Here is a 22,362-nt window from a genome sequence, read left to right as displayed (position 1 = left end):
CAAAGGAAAAAACAAGAGAGAAGATACGAAGAGGAGGGCACAACCAAAAATGATAACAAAGACGGCTAAAGTGAGGGTATTATATTGGAACATAGCGGGTTTAAGAAAAAAAGAAGAATTTTGGTACTGCTTGAGACAATTTAAGATAGCGGGTCTGGTAGAAACATGAGTAGAGGAACGCGGCTTGGAAAAAATAGGAAAGCTGTTACCGAAAGAATACCAATGGGAATGTCAAGGGGATGTATGGAAAGAAACCTGCATAAGTATAGGCAATAAATGGTGTAAAATAATGACAATGCAGAGTGATTCAAAACGAACGCACCAACTACTAGAAGTTGTACAGAATACAATGCGAAGAACATAAAAAAAATGAAAAAAAAAAACGGTTTCCCAGTTTCAATTAAAAGTTACAGGGTGTTAAATTTTAACTAAAAACGTTCTCGGATTTTTTTTCAATTATTTTAAATAGAATATTCATTCAATCCACTAATTAAATTATTTTTTTGTTCGACACTGTCAGAATTTGAGAACTTTCTCCTATGTGAACAGATTTTGATAAATGTCACAACTTGTCAAAACGAAACGTCAAGCTAATTTTAAAGGTTTTAAGCGATTTGGAGCCTTTAAGGAGCTCGTCGAACAAAAAAACGTTGTATTCAACTCGTTCGTGTGTAAATTGGGCCTTTTTTGGCACTCGTGGGCCTCTAAAATGGCCCACGCGTGCCAAAAAAGGCCCAATTTACACACAAACTCGTCAAATAAACTACTATTTTTTTTAGTCTATTTGCTTTTTTAAAAACCGAAATTTAAAATTTTTGTTATACAATTTTTGATCAAATTGTAGTCAATTCATAATGTGCTTTTATATGTCAACAACAAAAATCAACATTTGGAAAAATAAGAAAAAACAAAAAAGCATTAGGAGAATGTTTGTATTAATTTTTTCACGTTCCTCTAACTCTACTTTATACAATTACAAGTAGTTGGTGGGGTCGTCTTGATACACCCTGTATACAACAAAGGGATAAAGAGAACAAGAGGAGGTGTCGAAGATACAATAAATGAAAAATTATAGGGGACTTCAACGGGAGAATAGGAGGGAAGAGGAGAAAGGGGATGTTCTTGAGGATGGACAGCAGATGGTCTTTCACTCCCAGGTCTATCTTCGAGTCCTTTATCCCCGGATGCTAGGCGTTGAAACCAATCTGACACTGTCCGTCTACTGAGCACATTCTCTCCTCTTGCCTTTACTAAGTAGTATGCGATAGACCATTTATGAGTATACCTGCGTAGGCAACTAATTACCTTCAGTATAAGTGCAATATTTACATTTCAAATGTCGGATACAATAATTACAACTGCGGCATATTTCGTTTTGACCCAACAAGGAAAAAGATAAAAAAGATGAAGGTGGTGGAATAGACAGTTGTTTGCACAACGAAACTAATCTCAAGAAAATGTTTGGTCTCAGTTGAATGCAGATGATGGAGCCATTTTTAAAAGTTGAGTTTAACTGACTTCAATTATTTGTTAAATAAACATGATGAAATTGTGTCCTAAGGTTATTCCTGTAATCCTTAATAAACATTACAGTTTTTTCATTTGACCATTCCATCACTAATCAGTATTCACTAAACATTCAAAGCAAAAATTTAAAGTCGCACGAATGATGTTGCTTACTTTTCCACTTATTGTGGATAGACGTGCTACAGGTTGCAACAGGCAATTTTTATGGCATAGTCGCACGATGCAGTAGCAACACTTGGCAACACTTGTATGCGACAATGTCTCTTACTACATGTTGCTAATTGTTGCCTTGGCGCAAGGCCGCCTTAATAAATATAATGAATACATAAATATTTTTTTTCAGGTCAATGAAGAACGAAATTAGAAGTAATTAGTAGGTATGATACAATGCAACAGAAAGTTATTTTCATATGGGTTTGTTAGAATAAATTAAAGTAAAAGTCCATTAGTTATTTTTTTTATTCAAATAAAAACGCCAAACAGTATATACCTACGCAATACGTAGTTAATAAATAATTGGAATGTTTCAAATATAATACATACAACTCTTTCTTATCATTTAGAATATTCAATAGTGAGCAATAGTCGCTCGCAGTGCGGGTGAGGGAGTGCTCGGAGTCCGAGCCCTCCATGGAGTCCGGGCACCCCCTGCCCTCAACGAGCCCGCCGTCACTGACACTGGTAAATTCTGATTCCGTTCGATCATCGTTTGTGTTGGCGGTCGCGTTGTTGACTAGTCCTGACATATTTGTACATATTCTTATCAGTTTCTTATGCAAAAGCTTCGTCAGTTTCCGGTGCGCTCGCTGGTGGGTGCAGGATGCGGTGTCGATTTCATAAGAAGGAAGTTTTACTCTGTTAAATATTGCTCCGTAACTTCAGACTCTTGCTCTGTGCGGTGTGCTATAAGTCATTAAACACTGGAGTGGTGATGGTACGGTGTACGTTGTCGGGGAGATGTTACGGTTCGCTTATTGTTATTTACAGATGCGCGCCTTGCGACGAAGAAGACGCTCTGGCCGTCGATCCTCAGTCACGACGTCCAGAACATCATCACACTTAACTTTGGCCTGTTTGTTCGATCTGTTTCCATCTTGGTCTGACGCGCTCGCAATTTATGTATGTTATATGCGTATATATCATTGTAATTAATAATATATATATAATGGGTTTAGTATACATATACATATATGGTATATATGTACATATATAGTATATTATGTACAGTCAGTGTCATCTATGTTTCAAGTCGACTACGAGCGCGTGTCCTATCTAAGTTTTCTTCTGTATATATACGTATATAATATGAATACATATAATATATACAATATGTATACATAATATAAACATGTATATATATAATTATAATTATTTTACATTTTAGAATTTCGTTTCGCCGCATTTCTTCAACGGCTGTTGCATAGTATATGCGTGGATCCCTGAAGGAGTTAGCCTCCTATTTGGGGTGCGGGTAAATTGCGTGCGGACTACCCTAAATGCAATAGTTGGGCTCTGTGCGAAGAATATCAAACAGGAACGACTATCATATGTAGTATATACAAGAAAAAATATTTTTTTCCTTCGTAACTCAACAACTTTGTATCTAAGCTACCTGCAGCTAGATGTAACGAGAATTAAACTTTTCACGAACGCAACTTATAATAAAATATATAATAATTTATACGATAGTACTAATTAACTTCGCAGTAATAACGGAAGTATAATTACCAGTGTGGTTTGTTAAATATGATGTGATAATGAGTTAACGATGAGTAGGTAGCAGAAATGCACGGATTTGGAAAATTATATACAACACGTCTCGCCGTGGAAGCTACGCAAGTCTAGATCTACGGTCGTTGATACTGCTACTGGAATGGATCCACTCGATTGTATTAAGTCTGTCACAGTATTAAAAAGTTTAGGAGCGTTAACGAATTCTGTTCAAACACTCGTTTACTTGTCTTCTTCCAATAACACTAAATCGTCCGCTACTACGTCGGAGATGTGCAGATAAATAATCCAGTACATCAAGTTAAAACACACGAAGCACACTGGGAACACGATCCGCGAATATTTGTCGATGTCAGAAGGCGTAATGCCATACAACTTGTTGATGTCTTTATTGGGATGGATAATATGTTGCGGTATTGGAGCTGCTGCTTCTTCATCTGGTCCACCTCCACCACCCCGTCCTCCGTTGACTGTGCTTTCTAAGGTACCACCTTTGCTGTGAGCTTTTGGATCGTGCACTTTGAATCGCACCTCCTGAAACAAAGTCTTCACTAACAAAATATTCTATTACTATAAAGAGTATAGCTTACATGTCCAATTGGACGACTACTCACTGTTTGCTTCGGAGCATGATCGCTGTCCGGTCCTCCATCTACATTCAATTTTTTTTGTTCTGCTATTTTTTGAATTGCAAGAAATCTATTTTTTCTCATTTGTATACGTTTTGCCATGTAACCGACAGTGGCGTATTCTGAAATTATAGTTAGTTTAAGATTATAAAATAAAATTAAAAAAGACATTGTGCAGTGTGTCGCATTTACAATGAAATGTTATTTTTAGGAGTGGAGATTTAAATTTATGCACAATCGTGGAAGTACCTAGATATTTAACTAAACTGTAAATCGAAAACCCGGGCGTCTGTGACTTCATAAATCACAAGTTAGAAGAAGTTGTTAAGGATTAAATTATGACGCAGTTTCAATGCAATATTTTTTTTATTTCTTTTAATTATTTTCAATAATTTCAATAGGATTTTTCAGTACACTTTTTTAGTTATATAGTTAGTTTGTGTTTCAGTATATTGCAAATTTTATTGAAGAGAGAATTAATTTTTTTTTTTTTCATTTATTTTTGACATTGAAATTTTCCGGTAAAATTGGGTTTATGGGGTGAGAATTGGATTCTGAACAACTTTTTATACAGGGTTGCGATTATGTATGGAACCGGCTCTGTCCTGCTAAAACGGTTGAAACTAGAACCCTGAAATTAAATTAAACAGACTTAGGACTCATTGGGGCGTATTCTGTAATTTTTAAAGGGGCGTTAAAATTTTAGCGTCCTTTAAAATTTAAAATTGCCAGCCCTGATTGGTCATTGCTATGACAACTTAATTTAACGGGCTTTAAAATTTAGCGGAGCAATTACAGAATACACCCCATTGAAGGTTACTTTTCAAATGTTTTAAATATTTAAATATTCAAATTGGGCATCCTTAAAAAGCTTATTTTTTTAAGAATTAAATGATATAATAGGTCTGGTGATTTCTTCGATAGAATCTTAAAAAAAAATTAATAAATTTGAAACATACCTATTGTTCAAATATTAATTGAAACATTTTATTAAAAATTCGTTGTTTCGTTTAGTTTTGTCATTTTAAGTTCATTGAAAGCATTTATTGTAAGGTGTGTGAAACGATATCAAATTTTAAGAGCAGAAAACTTAGAAAACAATTACTGTATAGCTATTTGAATGCTAAAGTTTCAAATATCAAACTTATGCACCCAACTACGTACAATCGCGGGCAAAGAATACTAGTACAGTATGTTACACTATAGACACTTCCAAAACTCAATCAAAATGTGAGTTTTGGAAGTGTCTACACGAACATGCTGTACCAGTATTTTGTGCTCGCAATGGTACTCCTCTTATTTACAACATTTTAATATTCTCAATCAGATATTTCAATGAGAAATGAAATAATCGAATTGCGACATTCTCTACTGCCATAGGTTTGGTTTTCACTAATTTTTGACGGATTTTAAATGCTGCTTCATTTACGTGTTTTCATTTTATTTTAATTAAGTTTTAATTAAAAAACAATCAAGTTGGGTTTGTATTTTTAAAACTTATGGATATTTTTCTTTGTTTTTAATTTGATAAGTAGCTTTTAATAAGTCCTAAGGGCATTTACAATTTCAGGGTTCTAGGTTAAACCATTTTAGTAGGACGGAGCCGGTTCCATACATAATCGGAACCCTGTATATCTAATAATAACTTCATTCCGTATCTAGAACATGATGCAAAATATCAAAATTGGCCCTATTAGCGAGGTCACAATTGGGTGGATTCACAACTTCCACTTGAGTTGAGTATAGTTATTCACGAACTCTAACATTATGCAGGGTGTTTCGGGTAGGTAACAAACTTCTCCCGTGTAAAGAAATAGACAAAATAAGACTTTTATTCTAGTAACATTTTGTAATATGTGTTATACTTTTTTAGTAATCATTTTTTCAATTTGAGGAACCATTATTTGAGATTCACCGAAATTCTAAATTATAAAGGCCGCAGCTAAGGCATTTTCCTTTACAAATCTGTGTTAGCTTGGTATTAATAATTACGTGTTTACAGACACGAACAGTGGCTCTCAAACAGTGGAAACAGAGTTTAGTTCAGCGTAATAAAAAAAAAACAAATTGAAAAAATGTCTCTAAGAAAAGTTGTTCATTTATCCTAGCTGTGCATCTCAGAAAAGTTTGTTACCTTAAACACCAAACATCCTGTACTCAGACGTTAGATTCAAAAATAGGGCGGAGGGTACTTTAGTTAATGTGCTTTATAAAGTTAGTTATTGGACGACGATATCAGATGCCCCTCATGAAGTTTTATAAAAATATTATGTTTTAAATGTGACATACTGTACATAAAGGTGTTATAAACTTTCCACTTTTCCATTGTTTACGTCAAACTGAATACATAAGTATTTACGAAATTACTAATTTTTAGTTGTTAATTCGTTCGCTGTATCGAGTGTTCATTTAAATTTTTCCTCAAAGTTGGCATTGAAGAGTCGATTATGAACGCACCATTAGTCAGTCTGCAGATTAAAAACGCAAAAAGTGAGGTTGGATTTAAACAGCTGATTCGTGATCTGTAATCCGTGGTGCGTTCACAATCGACCCATCAACGCCAACTTTGAAGAGAAATTTAAATGAACACCCGATAGTATTGATTTTTGCATGTTAATTAATATCATTACATAATTGAACAAGAAAAGCATGAGGTGATTATATTTTATTTATTATGTACATGTATTTTAATACAGGATGGTCCCGATATAACCTGCCAAAAGAAATCCAGTAATAGGTGACGATGAGTAGAACCCATACACAAAACATGTTTTTAATAAAAGTCTTTTCGTTTTCGAGATAATAATAATTGAAAATTTGTTCAAAATTTGCTGTAAGCTAATGAGTTAGTCGGGTTTAAAAAGGTATTCTGGTTGCTTGGCTGCAATTTCTTTAGCAACGGTACCTGTAACACCTATGACATTTGTCAAGTTTGATTTTAAATTTGCGAATCCTACAAAAATTATGGAGTTGACAAAACAAGAATACGCTGATTTCCATTTACTTTATGACGAAGCACGTGGTAATTCAAGAGCGGTAATGCGACTATACGACGAGCGTTTTCCTGAAGGAGTCCTTCCGTCCCGTTGTCCTTTTGTGGAGCTACATCTGCTTTTATGTGAGGCTGGTTTTGACTGGTTTTAATACGATGGCGTCCCCAATCCTCGATTTAACCCCTATGGATTTTAATTCTTGGTGCCACACGAAAGATTTGGTGTACGATGTTGAAATAAATACAGAAGACCAATTCTGGTCCGGGAACACATAGCAGACGCTGTGAACCAGATTCGTAATAATCCAGAAATGCTGAAATCTGTTTATGAAAATTGGTACCGCCGTACCTATATAAATGCCAACGGAAGGCACATAGAACATTTTTTATTATAAAATAATTTTTCTAATCTAGCTTACAGTTACCTTTTATTAGTTATTATTCTTAGTTAAAGTTGAAAGTACGAGTATGTAAATGTAAATAATTTATTCAATACATTATTTTGCACATTTAAGACGATACTTTCATTAAATACACAATTTTGTACTTACTGTCGCGAGCAAAAAAACTGGTCGTCAAAATCATACTTTGACGCAATGGAAAATGCTCTACTGTAAAACGGTCGTAAATTTCATAACCTATCTTCATGTTGTATGACATTAATTGTCATTTTTTTAATAACAATTTATATTTTTTTGACAATTTGTTGACATGGGCATAATTAGACAGAGAAAAGTTTTTAGTTTGTGACAATCTAATCAAATTTTGAAATGACATTGACGACTAGAATTTTTTGCTCGCGACAGTATTTACACTTTGAGGAACAGCACTTTATTTATTATTCATTTATCATTTACTCAGGCTACAAAATCGGCTTTTGTACCTAAATAACCTGAATTATCGCACACAGCATACAGCGTTATCAGTTAATTTGATTCAAATTTGTCAGACTTGTCACAAACGATTCAGGTATGGTTGTATGTCATCCTTACAAACACACCAACAATTAATTCCTGACTAGAGATATTTTCATATTTGATGGCGGAAACAAAAGACTGAGAAATGTCACAAATCTGTACTGTCAGTGTCAAATTTCTCAAAGACATTCGTGATTTCGACATAAATGCAGCAAATTGGCAATAAGAAAGTTATTCATCGTCGAATTAGGGACAAAATTTGTAATCCGTTTGATTATACGAGAATAACTTTACCTTTTGAACCACTGACAAAAATTGGTTTCCTTAGAATTTATTTTTTCAATCAATTTAGCGAAAGTTTAAATTTACCTAGACATTCCTTTTTACGGCGTTTATGACAAATTTGACACTGACAATACATTTTTGCGACATTTCTCAGTCTTTTGTTTCCGTCACCAAATATGAAAATACCAATAGGTACGTATTTTTGTGGACAGCAGCGTCGAATGACTGTGGATAGGGGTTAATTTATCCCCATTATTTTGGACCTAATAAAAAGGGGTTTTCCGGACTTGTTAGATCTAATTCTAATGACCCAGATTTTTTTTGGCAGGTTATATCGGGACCACCCTGTATAACTATTAAAAAATATATATTAAAACATTTCTTCTTCAAGTGTAAATCTGTAAACCAAAATTAATGTAGTTCAAAACAAAACTTAGAAGTGTTACTCATGATAAAATATAATCTGTTAAAATGTGTAAGAATTATTATTTTTATATAAAAAAAAGATAGATATTTATTTAACCAGTTAGGAAGGAAATGTCTCATTTTGTGTAACGAGTGGGATTTAGAAAATTCTCCAATTTATAATTTGTTAATTAATTAGTAGTGATTTTTTCTCTACGATTATTAAAGAATGAATGCATTCTTGTTGGGTATTCAATGAGAGAAGGATATCAATTGCCCCGTGTTAGCATATACTGAAATCCACTGCTGTCGGCCAATCACATCCCTCCTATTTTCATTCTACAACGGCAGATCGCCAATCGGATGCGTTTGTAAACAATAAGTCGCGCATCTCGTAGCAAGCTCTACGTACAATTTTAATTGTCAAATATTAAAAAGCAAATTAAACTCAATTTTCAAAGATTGTTTTTTCTTGGTATAGTTAGTCGTGGAGAAAGTATAGTTTTCAACTCGCGTATAATGGCTGTTATTCACTTGGATGATTCACTACTCGCCTACGGCTCGTGTTGCAATTTTCATCCTCTTGAATAACCATCATTATACGCTCGTTGAAGAATGTACTATTACTCGATTAAGCAAACATGTCGCAACAAAAAAACCGCATTCTTACGCTTAAAGAAAAAATCAATGTATTTGAATTTTATGATTAACAAAAAGTTAGTGTTGGTACTCTAGCCGATAAATTGCAATTTGGAAACACAGGCGGCGAACATTATAAGTTAAAGAGATGAACTTTTACAGAAGTGGAGTTCCAATGAGAACATCACACAAAAACGAAGCTTTTTCAAAATGGAAAGATATAAGATTGAAAAACTCACTTACGAATAACAAGAAATAAAAATATTCCCTTGTCAGGATTTCTAATAGGATCAAAGGCGAAAGAAGTTGCTGAGCAGTTGCATTACTAAAATTTTAATGTATCGTCTGGATGGTTGGAGCGTTTTAAAAAAAGGCATTTTGCCAACCATTAGACCAAGGAATAATTAAAAACTTGGCATCGACCTAAAATTTTGAAACATATTTTGTCGAGCATGGACTCTGTTGACTCTTCAGAGAAGCTAGTAAAATCAATTAACATCTTAGATGTCGTTTACTTTGTTAAAAAGGCAAGTAACCTCTACAACCATCCAAAATTCCTTTAAAAAAGCCGGATTCATATATTTGGACATTCCCGAAGATCACAAAGTTTCTGATCCCGACGACTAGTTACTTTTATCTAAAAACCATTTTTGCATTAAAATTTTATTAATAGTGACTGTTGTTAGACGTTTATTAGTTAAAGCTAGCAAAGATACGAAAAATCTGATACTGTGGAAGTCATAGCCACCTCTTAGACATCTAAGAATTGTTGCATGGTATTACTTATTAAGAAAAAAAATCTCTTGAACGGGCACCTCTATTAAGCGGACACAATTTCGGGAACTGCGGGTGTCCGCTTAAGAGAGAGTACACTGTATATGGAAAAAGTTTGTTTCACGTTCTGATATATCAATTACACTGTTTTTCTTTTGATTTTCCTCTTTTGTCAATTGTATTTCACTATTTCTCAAAACTATTTCCTATCTCTATTAAATGTCAAAGTGACGTAAATATGAAATAGTTTTGAGAAATAGTGAAATACAACTGAAAAACAGGAAAACCAAAAGAAAAACACTGTATTCTAGAAAAATCAAAAGCAAAATATGACTACTTTCGTCACTGGTATTGAAATAAACTTTCATCACCAATTGTGAAAAAACTTTCATTTCCTAGCCCGTTATGAAAAAAAGTGACATTTAAAAAGTTCAATTACATGTCAAAATTAGAAAAATACAATTTAAATTTAAAATTGGCTGTATTAAAAGTGAAATTAGAATTCGTGGATTACGTTTAAAGATATACAGGGTTATTCTAAATGATTGTAGTCGAAGTATGCCATGCCCATGTTATTACATTTTTGCCCCTTTCATGTGAACTGTCAGTTTTGTCGCTGTCACTGTCATTTTTTAGGTGAAAAGTGCGGTGATGAGATTTTTATTTATTTTTGTTAAATTAACGATTGAATCCAGAAATATTGAGTTGTTTTGCAATAAATTTTAAAAATATTGAGTTGTTTTGCACCCAATTTAACTCCCGTCTGCGAACGGTGTGTACTCACTTATTCACATCATTTTGATGTTTTATTATGTGGAGCGGCAACCATAAATTTTACATTCAGTTTTCACGCCTACTTCGACTACAATCATTTAGAATAACCCTGTACTTAACAGTTTTCTTTCTGTCTTGTGGGTACGATTGGCGACTTTATTAATCTTTTTAAGACTAAAATAATGCGAACATCAGGTTTTCATAGAAATTCCCAAATGTTTAAGTTAATTTTGTTAGATTATTTCTCGCTTCAAGATATTCTAAACAACACCAATGTGTGTTTATAAATGTATTTATATAAATTTTTAAATTTGAAGACTAATAGAATTTTGTTTGCTGTTGAACTGGGTTTATCACACGCCGAGTAAAGGTGTTTTGTGTTGAATTTGTGAGTGAAAATATTTTCTTTTGAATTTTGTGAATATGAGGAACTTCAGAAACGAATGTACCGATATGGTGTTATTTTATGGGGAAGCTTTGTGTTATGCGACTGAAGCGTGTCGTTTGTACATGAAAGACCTTCCACAATGGAAAACTCCAGATTTGCGTACATTTACGACGAAGATTCAACAGCCATGTAATCATCAGTAATTTAGTTCTCCATTAAGATCTGTGACGTCCGAGAAGTAACCGGGTTATGGAAATTGAACGTAATAGTTATTTGTAACACTAGGCCAGAAACGGCACGTTTGCGAGTGCAAAGTTTGCGGGCCGAGGCGGATAGCTGAGGCTCGCAAATGCGAGTAATTGCAAAACCCTTTCTGGGCGTGTGATACACAAAATTTTGTGTGCCGACTTCTGCGGATATTTTTTAAATAAAAGTTAAAGCACTTGCTTTAATAATTGATATTAGGAACTTCTTTTGTGTTGGCAACATCTAAATATTAAAATCAACATCCTGACATCTATTAGATTTAACTAATTTGTTTTTTTTAGATTTTCCTGAAACATTTGGAATAATGGATATGTTACGGGAATAGTGTGTAGTGGGGCGAATGTACACATTTACCGGTTACCGTTCATAATGACCCGTTTCGTTGGTAAACCTGCATAGCAATTTTTTTCAGTCATCGGTTTCACACATTCACCTTTCAAACATGGATTGTGTGCACATTTACCTGAGCGGATGGTAAAAGTAGATAGGACTGAAGCCAACGCAGAATAACCGGGAAATCGTATCAATGATTTCGTTAACGGGTGAGCAAAGTTTTAACAAATGCAGTTGCATGGGAAAATGCGAAACAAAGAAGTGCCACTGTAAAGCTTCACTGGTGCTATGCAATTCTCAATGGCACGGTAGCAGTCCCTGTCGCAATAAGGACTAAATAGTAATTTGATTTTCTTAAAAAAATTGTGTATTGTTGTTCCTTAGGTTTAGTTTATTTTCTATTTTAATTTGTTATTTTGTTGTTTTTTAAGACACCATATTTTATATCTAATTAGTAATTACATACATTAAAGGTATAGACCTACGAGTATATCATCTTAATATCAATTACATTTTTATTTGGGTACTTAAAATTAATTAACCTGCGGAAGCCTGCTACAGTTCACTAAATAGTGGAATAGACATTTCCCAGAAGTACTAGGACACTGTACACCTTTACCGGTCAAAGTGCATATAAGAGTTAATTTACGCACATTGGCCGGTTCTGTTGGTCAATGTACACATAAGCCGGTGGATGTTCACATTGACCCTTTTTGCACTCTTACCGTAACAGATACACCAGCTCATAGTCAAAAAGTCGCTCAAAACTTAATTTTTCGTTAATTAATTTTAATTAAATATTGCTTCTTGGAGGTTTGTACGTTATTGTGCATAGAAAAAGATTTTTGACGAGCCATTCACAGAATTAACATTGACGCTTGACAGAATCCTGATAACACATGCCAACCGAAACCGATGCCAACTCAAAATCCCTACTTTTTGCCGGACTAGAACGGCAAGACATGTGTTTCTGGACGATTTCCAGATCTACAACTACCCAATTCCGGCCGGAGCCACGAAAAATTCTATAAGCCATTGAACAAGAGCCAAATTTGAGCATAAGAAGACTTGCTTTGCGTGTAGGTGTTTCACATTTATCGTGGAATAAATAGATGAGTAAGGATTACATCCCTACCACGTCTAACGTATTCGGGCTCTTCAGGCTGGAGATCCAGTTCGCAGGATAATTTTTTGTAATGGTTTAATTGTAAACTAGATGAGGAAAGATATTGTTTTTAGTCTATTGCTGGCCACCGATGAACCAGGTTTTACACGTGATGGTGTGTTCAATACATGTGTTAATAACACACATGTATGGTCTGATAAAAATCATCTAGTTTACAAAGGCAGTTTCTAAGAACAATTTTCAATCAACGTAAGGGCAGGCATGCTCGGAAATGATCTGATTGGGTCTCATATTTTACCAGCGCGTTTAAACGGTGCAGGATATTACGATTTTCTACGAAGCGTGTTGAACAACCTTTTGGAAGGTATGTCGACGTGATATGTGGTATTTACACAACGGAGCTCCACCACATTGTTCAAGAGGCGTCACAAATTGATTAATCAACAATTTTGAAGACAAATGGATCGGTAACTGCGGATCCATTTTGTGACTAGCCAACCAGTTATAGTCTGTTTTTTAATAAAAAAAAACACGACCTGTTGATTTAGGTTTGCAAATATAAAATTTTACTAAATTTAGGGAATTTAATGATATCTATTGGCTATACCAGCCAATGCCTGTCATTTTTAATGTCCTTGAACTTACACAAACTCGCATTTAAAACGTGAACGTGCTATTAAAAATGCCTCGCAAAGTGAGACATTTATTAAACTCTCAAATTAGTTGTTATTAATTTTATTAACATACTGTGCTACTAATAATTTTAATAACCTCAATTGTTATATGATGAGATTTTTCATCCTACGTCAAAAATGTACAATGTTGGCAGCTCTATTTTGGGTGTAAATTGCGGTGTTGTGGTTCTTTGATTAAAAAACAGACTATTGGTGCGATTCTGTTTTAAGATTTACCAATATTGCTGTATAACAATGTTGTAGTTGCTATGATATGAAGCTGTTGATTGGTTGGATCTAGGCAAAATCAATATTGTTCAATAACAATCTTGCTAAATTTTGAAGCAGAATCGCACTAAGTATATAGCTATTTTTTCTCTTGGGGACATTTGAATTAGTATAAACTTCATTTCACGAGAGAATTCCGTTACGTCACAAATTTATTGCTAAGGTACGACTACCGCAATGCTAATATCACATACGTTAGAAGAAGAAAATTTTGAAAATGCATGGTGACTAGGCCATGACGTAACGGAATTCTTTCGTGAGAAGAAGTGTAGGTATATGCATTAACCCCATCGAAGAACTAACAGTTATTGTGATGTAAGTGGCCGAAAGTATTGATGAATATCAGGCAATTTGAACACAAACTAATATTTAGCGCGAATGGTGCAGCTCGAATCGACAATCAAGGAAAATATTTTGAGGTCTTTTATAATGTCAGGTTAGTCAACTTAGGCCCGGTTTATTCATCTTCAAGTAACTTTATTTGAACGGTAATTACCATGGATCTACCAATAGCAGATTCTAAATCATAGCAACTACTGGCCAGATAAATTTACTTGAAGGTGAATAAACCGGGCCTTAATATTATCCTACTGTGTTGATTGAGGTCCCATTGATAATATGTAGGTCTTTTAATATTATGGTTTGTTATTGTTATCATTCGAGTATTTCACTTGATTTTCTAACTTTTTCATTATAAAAGAAGTAGTAAACATAAGAGTCGGTATGGGTTTTAGGGTTGAAATTTATTTTGTATTATACCTGAATCACAATCTCTGTTTTTGACACTAAAATGCGTGCAAAATCGGCTCCTTAAAACACTAAAGCTTTAAAGTCGCTTAGGTAATAACAAATTCACCTATATTTTGAACAATGGTAAATAGACATTTATACACAATTGATAATAGCAACGAAACAACAACAATTGACAATTTTTGAATCTAGGTAAATTGCTCGAATGCAATTGCTCGAAGACGAATTGCTCGAAATCAGCTGCTCGAAAGTCAATTGCTTGAATATGACTTTGCTCGAATTGCAAGTTCCTCGAACGGCAGTTTCTCGAAAATCTTTTGCTCGAAGGTAATTATCATACACAGGATAATGCGGTGATTACTATTACAAAGGCCACATCCGTATTGCATTTAATAAATTAAAAAAAAAACTGTTTTACACAAAATATTTAACTTCTGATTTTTACACTGATATGAGGATTCATTTCTAAAATTTATAGACAAAATTACCGAAGAAAAAATGAATTAGATTTTAAATCAAACGATATTAAAAATCTGAAGATTGGTTTTATTAATGATGTGGGATTTGTAATTGCGGTAAGTGTAAAGATTTACAGCCGCTAGAGATCTTCGGGTGCAGGCATTTGAGATTCCATTATTTTCTCCAAGGCCGCAATAGTTTTTTTTTTAATAAAACAATAAGTTTAGGCAATAATAGTATATTGGGATATAAGGTTAGTATAACAGAATTGAGAAAGAGTTTGAAAAATAGAGAAAAAGTCGAAAATTTTTCAACTTCCGAGATTCTGTTATGGCACTTATCCCACAACGTTTTTGGCACAATCGCTTATACGAAAAAAAATAGCTTGGAAGTAATTTTTTGACAGGAATATTTTGAAGACATTAATATCATTAATGACTTACCTCGGTGTCGTTATTTACTTACAACATTAGGGTTTTTAAGTTCAACTTTCAGATTGTGTCAACAACAATTGTAAGTAGCTATAACAACACGATTGCGCGAAAAAGTTTTATATTAAATGCTCAAAATGATGTCCTTCCACTTCGATGCAGGCTCGTAAACGTAAACATTTTTGTTAATAAAGGTAATCATTTGTAATTTGTGTTTTTTTATTATTCCTGTTACAAATTACAGAACTGAGGAATCGTGAACTGAGGAATAGTATTCCGACTAATCCGTAATTTCTATTTACTAATTACACTCCAATTACATATTTTCGACAATATAAATTCGAGAAAAACATTTTCGAGAAATTGCAGTTCGAGGAACTTGTATTTCGAGAAAAGTTTCAATCGAGCAATTTCATTTTCGAGCAATTGATTTCGAGCATTTGATTTCGAGCAACTGTATTCGAGGAATTTGCCGGAGACGACCATTTTTATATCAACGATTAATGACACAGATTACTTCGGAAAAGGTATTTCAATTTACTTTTTTTGTTATAATTTTCAGATTGTAGTGCAGGTATGATAAAAAATAGCGTATGATACACGTTTATAAGGGCCTTTAAAGCACTTGCGACGTTAAAAGCACTCCGCTAGGCGTCGTGCTCTTAAACTCGTCGCGCGTGCTTTAAAGGCTTCCTTATAAACTTGTATCATAGTATTTTAAGTTTTGTACGGATATGGACTTCCATAACCATAACGTCGTGTATAATTTTTAATCTAGATAATATACCTACTTAACCATATTCTGAAGATATTAAAACTTGGAACATTTTACCGATAACTTAAACTATATTACCACGGTATGCATGGATTTATTATTGTATTATTTTAACTTTTATGTTGGTGTATGTTACAATTAACAATAGGCCAATTATTTCTTATAAATGAATATTTATTAACTTTTCTTTTCCTGTGTGTTGTTTTAGCATCTTTTTTTTAAAGAAAATCGTCTTTAGGTGTAAATAAAATACCTACTTGTCGTAATTGTGAGCATAATTTTGAATTTTTTATTAAAAAGAAAAATTGTTGGATAAATGTAAATTGTTCAGTAACCATTATAACGACTACATCAAGCTCATCTTTAAGACCAAAAATCAGTGCATTTATTTAATCAATTAATCATCAATAACGAGAATAATTACGAATCTTACCTAATAAACTGGCGAAAACCATGACGAAACATGTCCCCAGGTAAACGTCAATGGATTTTACGTAGGAGATTTTGGGGAGAGCAGCGTTAGTTGAAGACATAAGTGTTGTCATTGTTAAAACTGTAGTAACCCCCAAAGCTACTCTGGCAGGAGTAGCATTACGATTTAGCCAAAAGCTTACCCAGGAGATAATGACAATCAGGCCGGACGGGATGTAGATTTGAATGAGGTAGTAACCCATAGAACGAACGAACTGGATTTCACATGCTAGTCGCGAGTAGTTTCCTGTATATAATTAGAAGATTATAAGCAAGAATTTAAGATTTGTATTATGAAATAGCTCTCCTTTGGTGAGCATTTTTTCATGAGTTTGGCAACATGCTGGAATTACGTAAAATAAAAAATAAGGAAATTATGGGTAAAATAATTTTGTTTAATAATAATTGGTAAATTTACATGTAATTGTCTTCATCAATATGTTCAGTATAAATTAACAGTTGAATACATCAAACATGCATATTTTTTGTTGCAAAAATAAAAAAATAAGCTATTAATGTACTGGGAATTTTTATGAAGAAGTGACATAACGTATGAGCAGCGGGAAAATAACTCATTTGATCTACTGTTTTACCAAGTCCACCGTTAGATACCTGTGGTGAGGCTGATCTCCATGGCCCTTTGTCTGTGCCCGAGCACCTTAAACTGGGGCAGCGATACTTCATTGGAGACGCCCACCGAGTTGGGGCCTTCGTTCCACTTATATCGAATGTCTCGCATGGTGTAACCGACTGCAATCACAAGCCAGTGCCAGCTGCGGGTAGGCAACGCACCGCAGCCGAATTGAACCAAAAAGGGGTGTAAAAACGAACAGAAACAGGAAGGAAGCAAAAGGGAAAGAGGTGCTTGTGGTTACCTGTGGTCAGGTTAATTACGGTCGCCCTCTGTCTGTGACCCAGCACACGAAACTGAGGCAGCTCCACTTCGTTGCTTATTCCGACGCTCTTTACTCCCGAGTTCCATTTATATCGGATATCTCTCATCGTGTACCCGACTAACCCGGCCGCCAGAACAGACAAAGCACGTCATTCGACAGCTCGGATGCAAATTGTACCCCCAAATCGTCTCAAAATATATCGACTACTTGGAGACACGTGGCTTTATGGTGAGCAAACCTTGCTACGTGTACCTTACTTTCTTTAATTAATAAGTGAAAAATGCAGCAGGTCGCTCATCACTAAGTGAGCACTACATGAATGATCTACAAACTACGTTAACATGTACATGGATGATCGATTCAGTGGTGAGCTGTAAGACAAATAAGAAAATAACATCTGAAAAGCCGATTAAATTAAGCGCAAGCATGTGCAAAGCAGTATGTATATTTGTGTGGTGGATCGGTTTGAAGAATATAGTAAGTAACATGGTGACGAGATCATGCGGGTGCATGCGTGACTGTCGGCCGGGAGTCGGGCCAGTGGTTGTAGCACAATGCGGCCAGGGCCGCCGGTCTGTCCGTGAGTCCGGTGAGTGACGGCTGTCCGGGCGCCGCCACAGTGCAGAGCGGTGAGCAGGCCGTACTGCTGTTGTTGCTCACGACACGAACACTATCGGTCCTTCCGCGGGTGCTGTATTCGAGAAGGAGACCGCAACCAACCACAACATACAACTCAGAAAAACAAAACATAAGGAAACGCAAACATTAGGATTGCGGCTGCGGGGCCTGGTTAGTTTTCTTTATTCAACTCACCAGGCCACTGCGTGTTTGCATGGATCAAGAGTTATCTGTGTGCTAGGTGCCATGTGTGTGCCCGAAGCACCGCATTAAACGGTCTTTGTATGGTGCTGGGAGAGAAAAATCAAACTGTGGGCTTTTGCACAAAAGCACGGACACAGGTATCTTTTGATGCCCTTTAACTTTAACGACTATTATTGTATTTGTAACAATATGTATTATATAAAATTTATACAGGTTCATTTTGCAATTGATATCATTGATAAAAACGACACTTACAACTTTCTATTTCTATATGGCACAACTGTCGATCCATAGGAAAGTACTGTAGATTCATAGGGCATGATGCTGTAATTGTTAACCTAGAATATAATATGATAGGTACACATGTGTCTTTCTTTTTTTTTTATAATTACCGAATACTACGTGTGATGGATCCTGAATGATGTATTCTAATAAATTCATTTGATGTAGTAGCAATGTGGAAGTATGATTGTTTTTCATTGACAAAGAATGTATCCGGTACCCATATGTTCTTGATAAATTCGGATCCTACGGATAAAGTTTCGACACCTGGTCTTTTTCGGAACGCCAGTCGTGGATCCGTCCAAAACTGACGAAAGTAGAAGTCCAGTGTAAAATCCTACGAAAAAAAATTATTATTCGATGTTTATTATAGGACCACATGCAAGAAATGAAACAAACTTTTATAAATCGATTCCAGCATCTAATAAATGACAAGGAGTTAGTGCTGATTATCGATTGAATTTAAAAGTTTCAAACTAGTTGATGTAAAATTATAATTATGAATGTAACATGTGATATTTATGCGTGTCATGCATTGACTTTATAATTTTGCTTTATGTCAAAATGCACTAAGCGCATTCTTAACATGCAACATGTTTAATAATACTGGACGTCTAACAATCGTGAAAAACTGAAGAGATGGTAGGCTGGGTGGTGTTTGGCTAGTGGCCAAAGACGCAGTGCGACTGGAACTGTATTGTTAATGTTGGGAAGTAGGTACATGCAAAACTGTGTTCGATTCCAAGGGAAGCGTCGAATGGTTCAGCTCAGAGAAGGTAGTTTGAGGACAGTCGCTTTGACATGCAGCATGCCAACACCCAGGCGGTTACTTATCTGCGTCCCGAGTGCAGTGTGCAGGCCAGGAGAGGAGAGGCGGGGTGGACTCGCGCGCTCGACAGAGATGTCGGAAAGGGGCAGGCCAGGGTCACGTCCTGCAGTGACCTTAAACCTTGATTTGGTTTCCATCGGGGTCTCGGGCCCGACTCCTCGGAGGAGTGGTCGGCGCTCCACCGGGGCGCGGCCTCTCAACATCTATCCGATTGCGCCCGGGCGCAACGTCTAAAGCTGGCAAACAGACTTAGAGGCCATGCACACAGTCCAAGTATTTAAGACTGCGACATACATACAAACATACATTCTCATTTCCGGAGACTCTGCCCGGATTTTACAAGACCTTGAGTAATCAAGACTAGTAAATAGCAACACACGTACATATTAATGCGTTTTAATACGATAAGTACTGTTAAAATATATAGATATATGCGTTACGATAAAATGCGTTCTGAAACACCGAGTGTTAGTAATATGCCGTATAAGTGAACTGGTAGTAGGAAGTAAGTACCATCAAGACTTCGGAGACGGAGCTGATACTGAGCACGTACATGGTGACTCCCACCTCCACGGGCGGGCCTGTAACCGCAAAGATTCTGAGTCGCGACATGAAAACCAAATCAAACTCGTGCCCTAGGCCTGCCCGCCTGCGGCCCCGCTCGATTCGCGCGCGTTCGAGTGGGACCGGGGACGGGACACACAACAAATACAAGTCCGGCATTGATAGATACCATCTGGACCTCGGACAGCGAGCTGATGCTCAGCACGTACATTGTGACTCCCACCTCCACGGGAGGGCCTGCAAGCCAACAACCATCACATAACACCAACCCGCTTCCCCAGGCCGCCAAGCGCGCGAGTCAGGGAGCGGGCGTGCGGAAAGGCTCTGTCTGCTCGGGGATATAATAAACTTAGTACCATTTTGACTTCGGAAAGGGAGCTGATGCTCAACACGTACATGGTGACTCCTACTTCCACAGGAGGACCTGAAACCACCACCAATACCACGTCACAAGTGGCATTGCGTTCTGCCTGCGTCTCGGATCGGAGGAGCGAGTTCGCCGCCAGTCGCCAAACGACCTCGCGCCGCCGTCCGTCCGCCTGCGCCCGGTCAGCGGCTGCGAGCAGAATGGCGGTCTGGAGAGATGCTGCGCGTCGCTAGGCAACCCACCCGAGCATCGATCTGGCCCCACCCTGCCAACGCGGCCCGCGCGGACGCCGACCGCCCGGCTGTTCCACTCACTAGAGGGTTGCGAGTTGCGACCTTCTCTAACTGATTTAACTTTTGGCCGGACGCTCGACGCCGCCGCTCCCATATTAATACACTTCATGATGGCAAACTTCGTACACTACTTACCTCCATAGTTTGGTCTTACTCTTTTGTCGTAGCTAACACTGAAGGAGTCTAAAATTGCCGATATGTTAACATCGCGGTCTAGGTAGCTTTCTCCTGGCCCCCTAAAAATATGTCATTTTAGTACCTATAAAATAACTATTATTACAATTATATTATACAAGAGGAGTATGTTGTTAATGACATACAATTTAAAAATGTTATTTGTGTATCTCTGAGGCAAAACAAAAGTAATTTTCACTGTCATTCTTTGTTTTGAAATCGGAGCGGAATTTACTCCCTCCCTTTGGCGCCAGGACGCCACGAAACAATGACGTCACTGCACTTTTGTTCTTTGTACCTTCCACAGGATGTTTTCCTATTTTTTTCAGCTTCTTAAAAATATTATAGAATGTTTTATGTATATAATAAATAAAGTTTGACTGAATGGAAAAATGTTATTAGATATAAATAAACTTTACAATTTTTTTCAGTAATATTCTCTAGGCAAATAAAAAACTATAAACATGATGTTTCTTGTATGTACTAAAATCTATTAAAGTAAGTGCACAAGTTGCAACTCCTGCAGATATGATTGTCTTTCCAAACGATGTATGTTTGCATACAGATTATAGTATTTCTTAGCTACCATGTATTATGAAGTATAAACAGAACAGTAATTGATTTATCCCATATGCTGAGTTCTTTAAAATATCAACAATATCTTTGTTATAAAAAAAAATCAAAATGGTTTTTCATGATCCACACCCATGCCAAAAGTGAAGAGCTAAAGTAACAACCGAAAAATATTTAGTGTAAGGTGTGCAACTTACACAGCTGAAGCCCAAGGAAGGGCGAGGGCCAGCAGCACGGCTGGCCACACCACCCGGCTGTGCCCCATGGCCTGGGGCACCTACACGTGTCCCCTGCTTCTCAGCATTTCGGCACTATTCACTCGCAGGACTACTGTAGTGTCACATCAGGCACCAACACTAGGAGTGGTCTCTGGGCCCAGCCAACTGTTCACTCACTGCGCATGGTAGCGAAACTGTGCGAAATAATCGCAGCTTCTAGTCATGGAACTAATAAAGTGTTGAGTTTTTTCCTACTCTAACTCAAAATAGCCGAGTGAGATGGAAGATTAAGGGTTGTCACGTTTTAGGAACGCAGTCGCGGACCTGGAACTGCCAGCACCTAACCAATCAATATCATCAGCCGAACCACGACTCTTATTATTGTTTTCGCCCTGTGACGTAATTCCATCTAGCACTGTTACCTGTGAGCAACAGCAATTCCATGTTTTATGCCATTTAATTTTGTCAAGTTTATGCTATTCTCTTACATTATTCTCTAGTGGTTCATCGTAGTTAAAAACATTCCCTAAATCGAAAAATTTTGTTATATTCATAGTTAATCGCTGAGTTTACGGTCAAAAGGTCCTCGGTAGCACGCGACCGCTTCCGGTGACACTGTTGTCACGCAATTACCACAAACGCAAAAGAGCAAATTGCGTTTGGCGTGGAGTGCGCCTGGCACAGCGGCCTGCAGCAGTGCCCTGGTCAC

At 36.4% G+C, this 22,362-nt stretch overlaps 1 protein-coding gene and 2 long non-coding RNA genes across 21 annotated transcripts in view; 1 reads left to right on the top strand and 2 right to left on the bottom strand.

Annotated features, from left to right (window-relative positions):
* LOC138123422 (uncharacterized) overlaps nucleotides 1-22,362 on the bottom strand; it is a 273,107-nt gene that overhangs the window by 144,317 nt on the left and 106,428 nt on the right. The window lies entirely within an intron of this gene.
* Nucleotides 1,969-21,846, bottom strand: Rdl (Resistant to dieldrin). Of its 19 annotated transcripts, none has more exons than XM_069037728.1 (10): nucleotides 21,633-21,844; nucleotides 20,824-20,924; nucleotides 20,385-20,452; nucleotides 18,746-18,972; nucleotides 18,609-18,691; nucleotides 17,511-17,648; nucleotides 17,248-17,385; nucleotides 16,598-16,882; nucleotides 3,849-4,009; nucleotides 1,969-3,789 (listed from the first exon to the last, which is right to left on the bottom strand). In XM_069037728.1, exons 1-10 carry the CDS (start codon nucleotides 21,698-21,700, stop codon nucleotides 3,481-3,483), a joined length of 1,578 nt encoding a protein of 525 aa, XP_068893829.1. In that variant the 5' UTR covers nucleotides 21,701-21,844; the 3' UTR covers nucleotides 1,969-3,480. The 19 variants fall into 19 exon arrangements, with proteins under 19 accessions (XP_068893829.1, XP_068893837.1, XP_068893813.1 ...); XM_069037736.1 differs by having other exon boundaries at nucleotides 3,873-4,009; XM_069037712.1 differs by lacking the exon at nucleotides 20,385-20,452 and adding an exon at nucleotides 20,198-20,265 and having other exon boundaries at nucleotides 1,969-3,792; nucleotides 21,633-21,842.
* Nucleotides 17,624-18,713, top strand: LOC138123492 (uncharacterized). The gene is made up of 2 exons (XR_011156815.1): nucleotides 17,624-17,759; nucleotides 17,818-18,713. It is a non-coding gene; the product is annotated as an uncharacterized lncRNA (long non-coding RNA).

This window comes from Tenebrio molitor, chromosome 1, assembly GCF_963966145.1.
Source record: "Tenebrio molitor chromosome 1, icTenMoli1.1, whole genome shotgun sequence".
Lineage (NCBI taxonomy): Eukaryota > Metazoa > Arthropoda > Insecta > Coleoptera > Tenebrionidae > Tenebrio > Tenebrio molitor.
This window is presented reverse-complemented; position numbering and strand designations above follow the sequence as displayed.

What these genes read in the sequence shown, in the direction of transcription:
- Rdl (XM_069037712.1), bottom strand. Translation starts at nt 21,700, where the DNA reads ATGGGGCACAGCCGGGTGGTGTGGCCAGCCGTGCTGCTGGCCCTCGCC. An exon ending in AGTAAGACCAAACTATGGAG is followed by an intron (nt 20,266 to 20,823) that starts GTAAGTAGTGTA and finishes GTTGGCTTGCAG; the next exon opens with GCCCTCCCGTGGAGGTGGGA. An exon ending in GGTTTTCGCCAGTTTATTAG is followed by an intron (nt 4,010 to 16,597) that starts GTAAGATTCGTA and finishes CTATAATTTCAG; the next exon opens with AATACGCCACTGTCGGTTAC.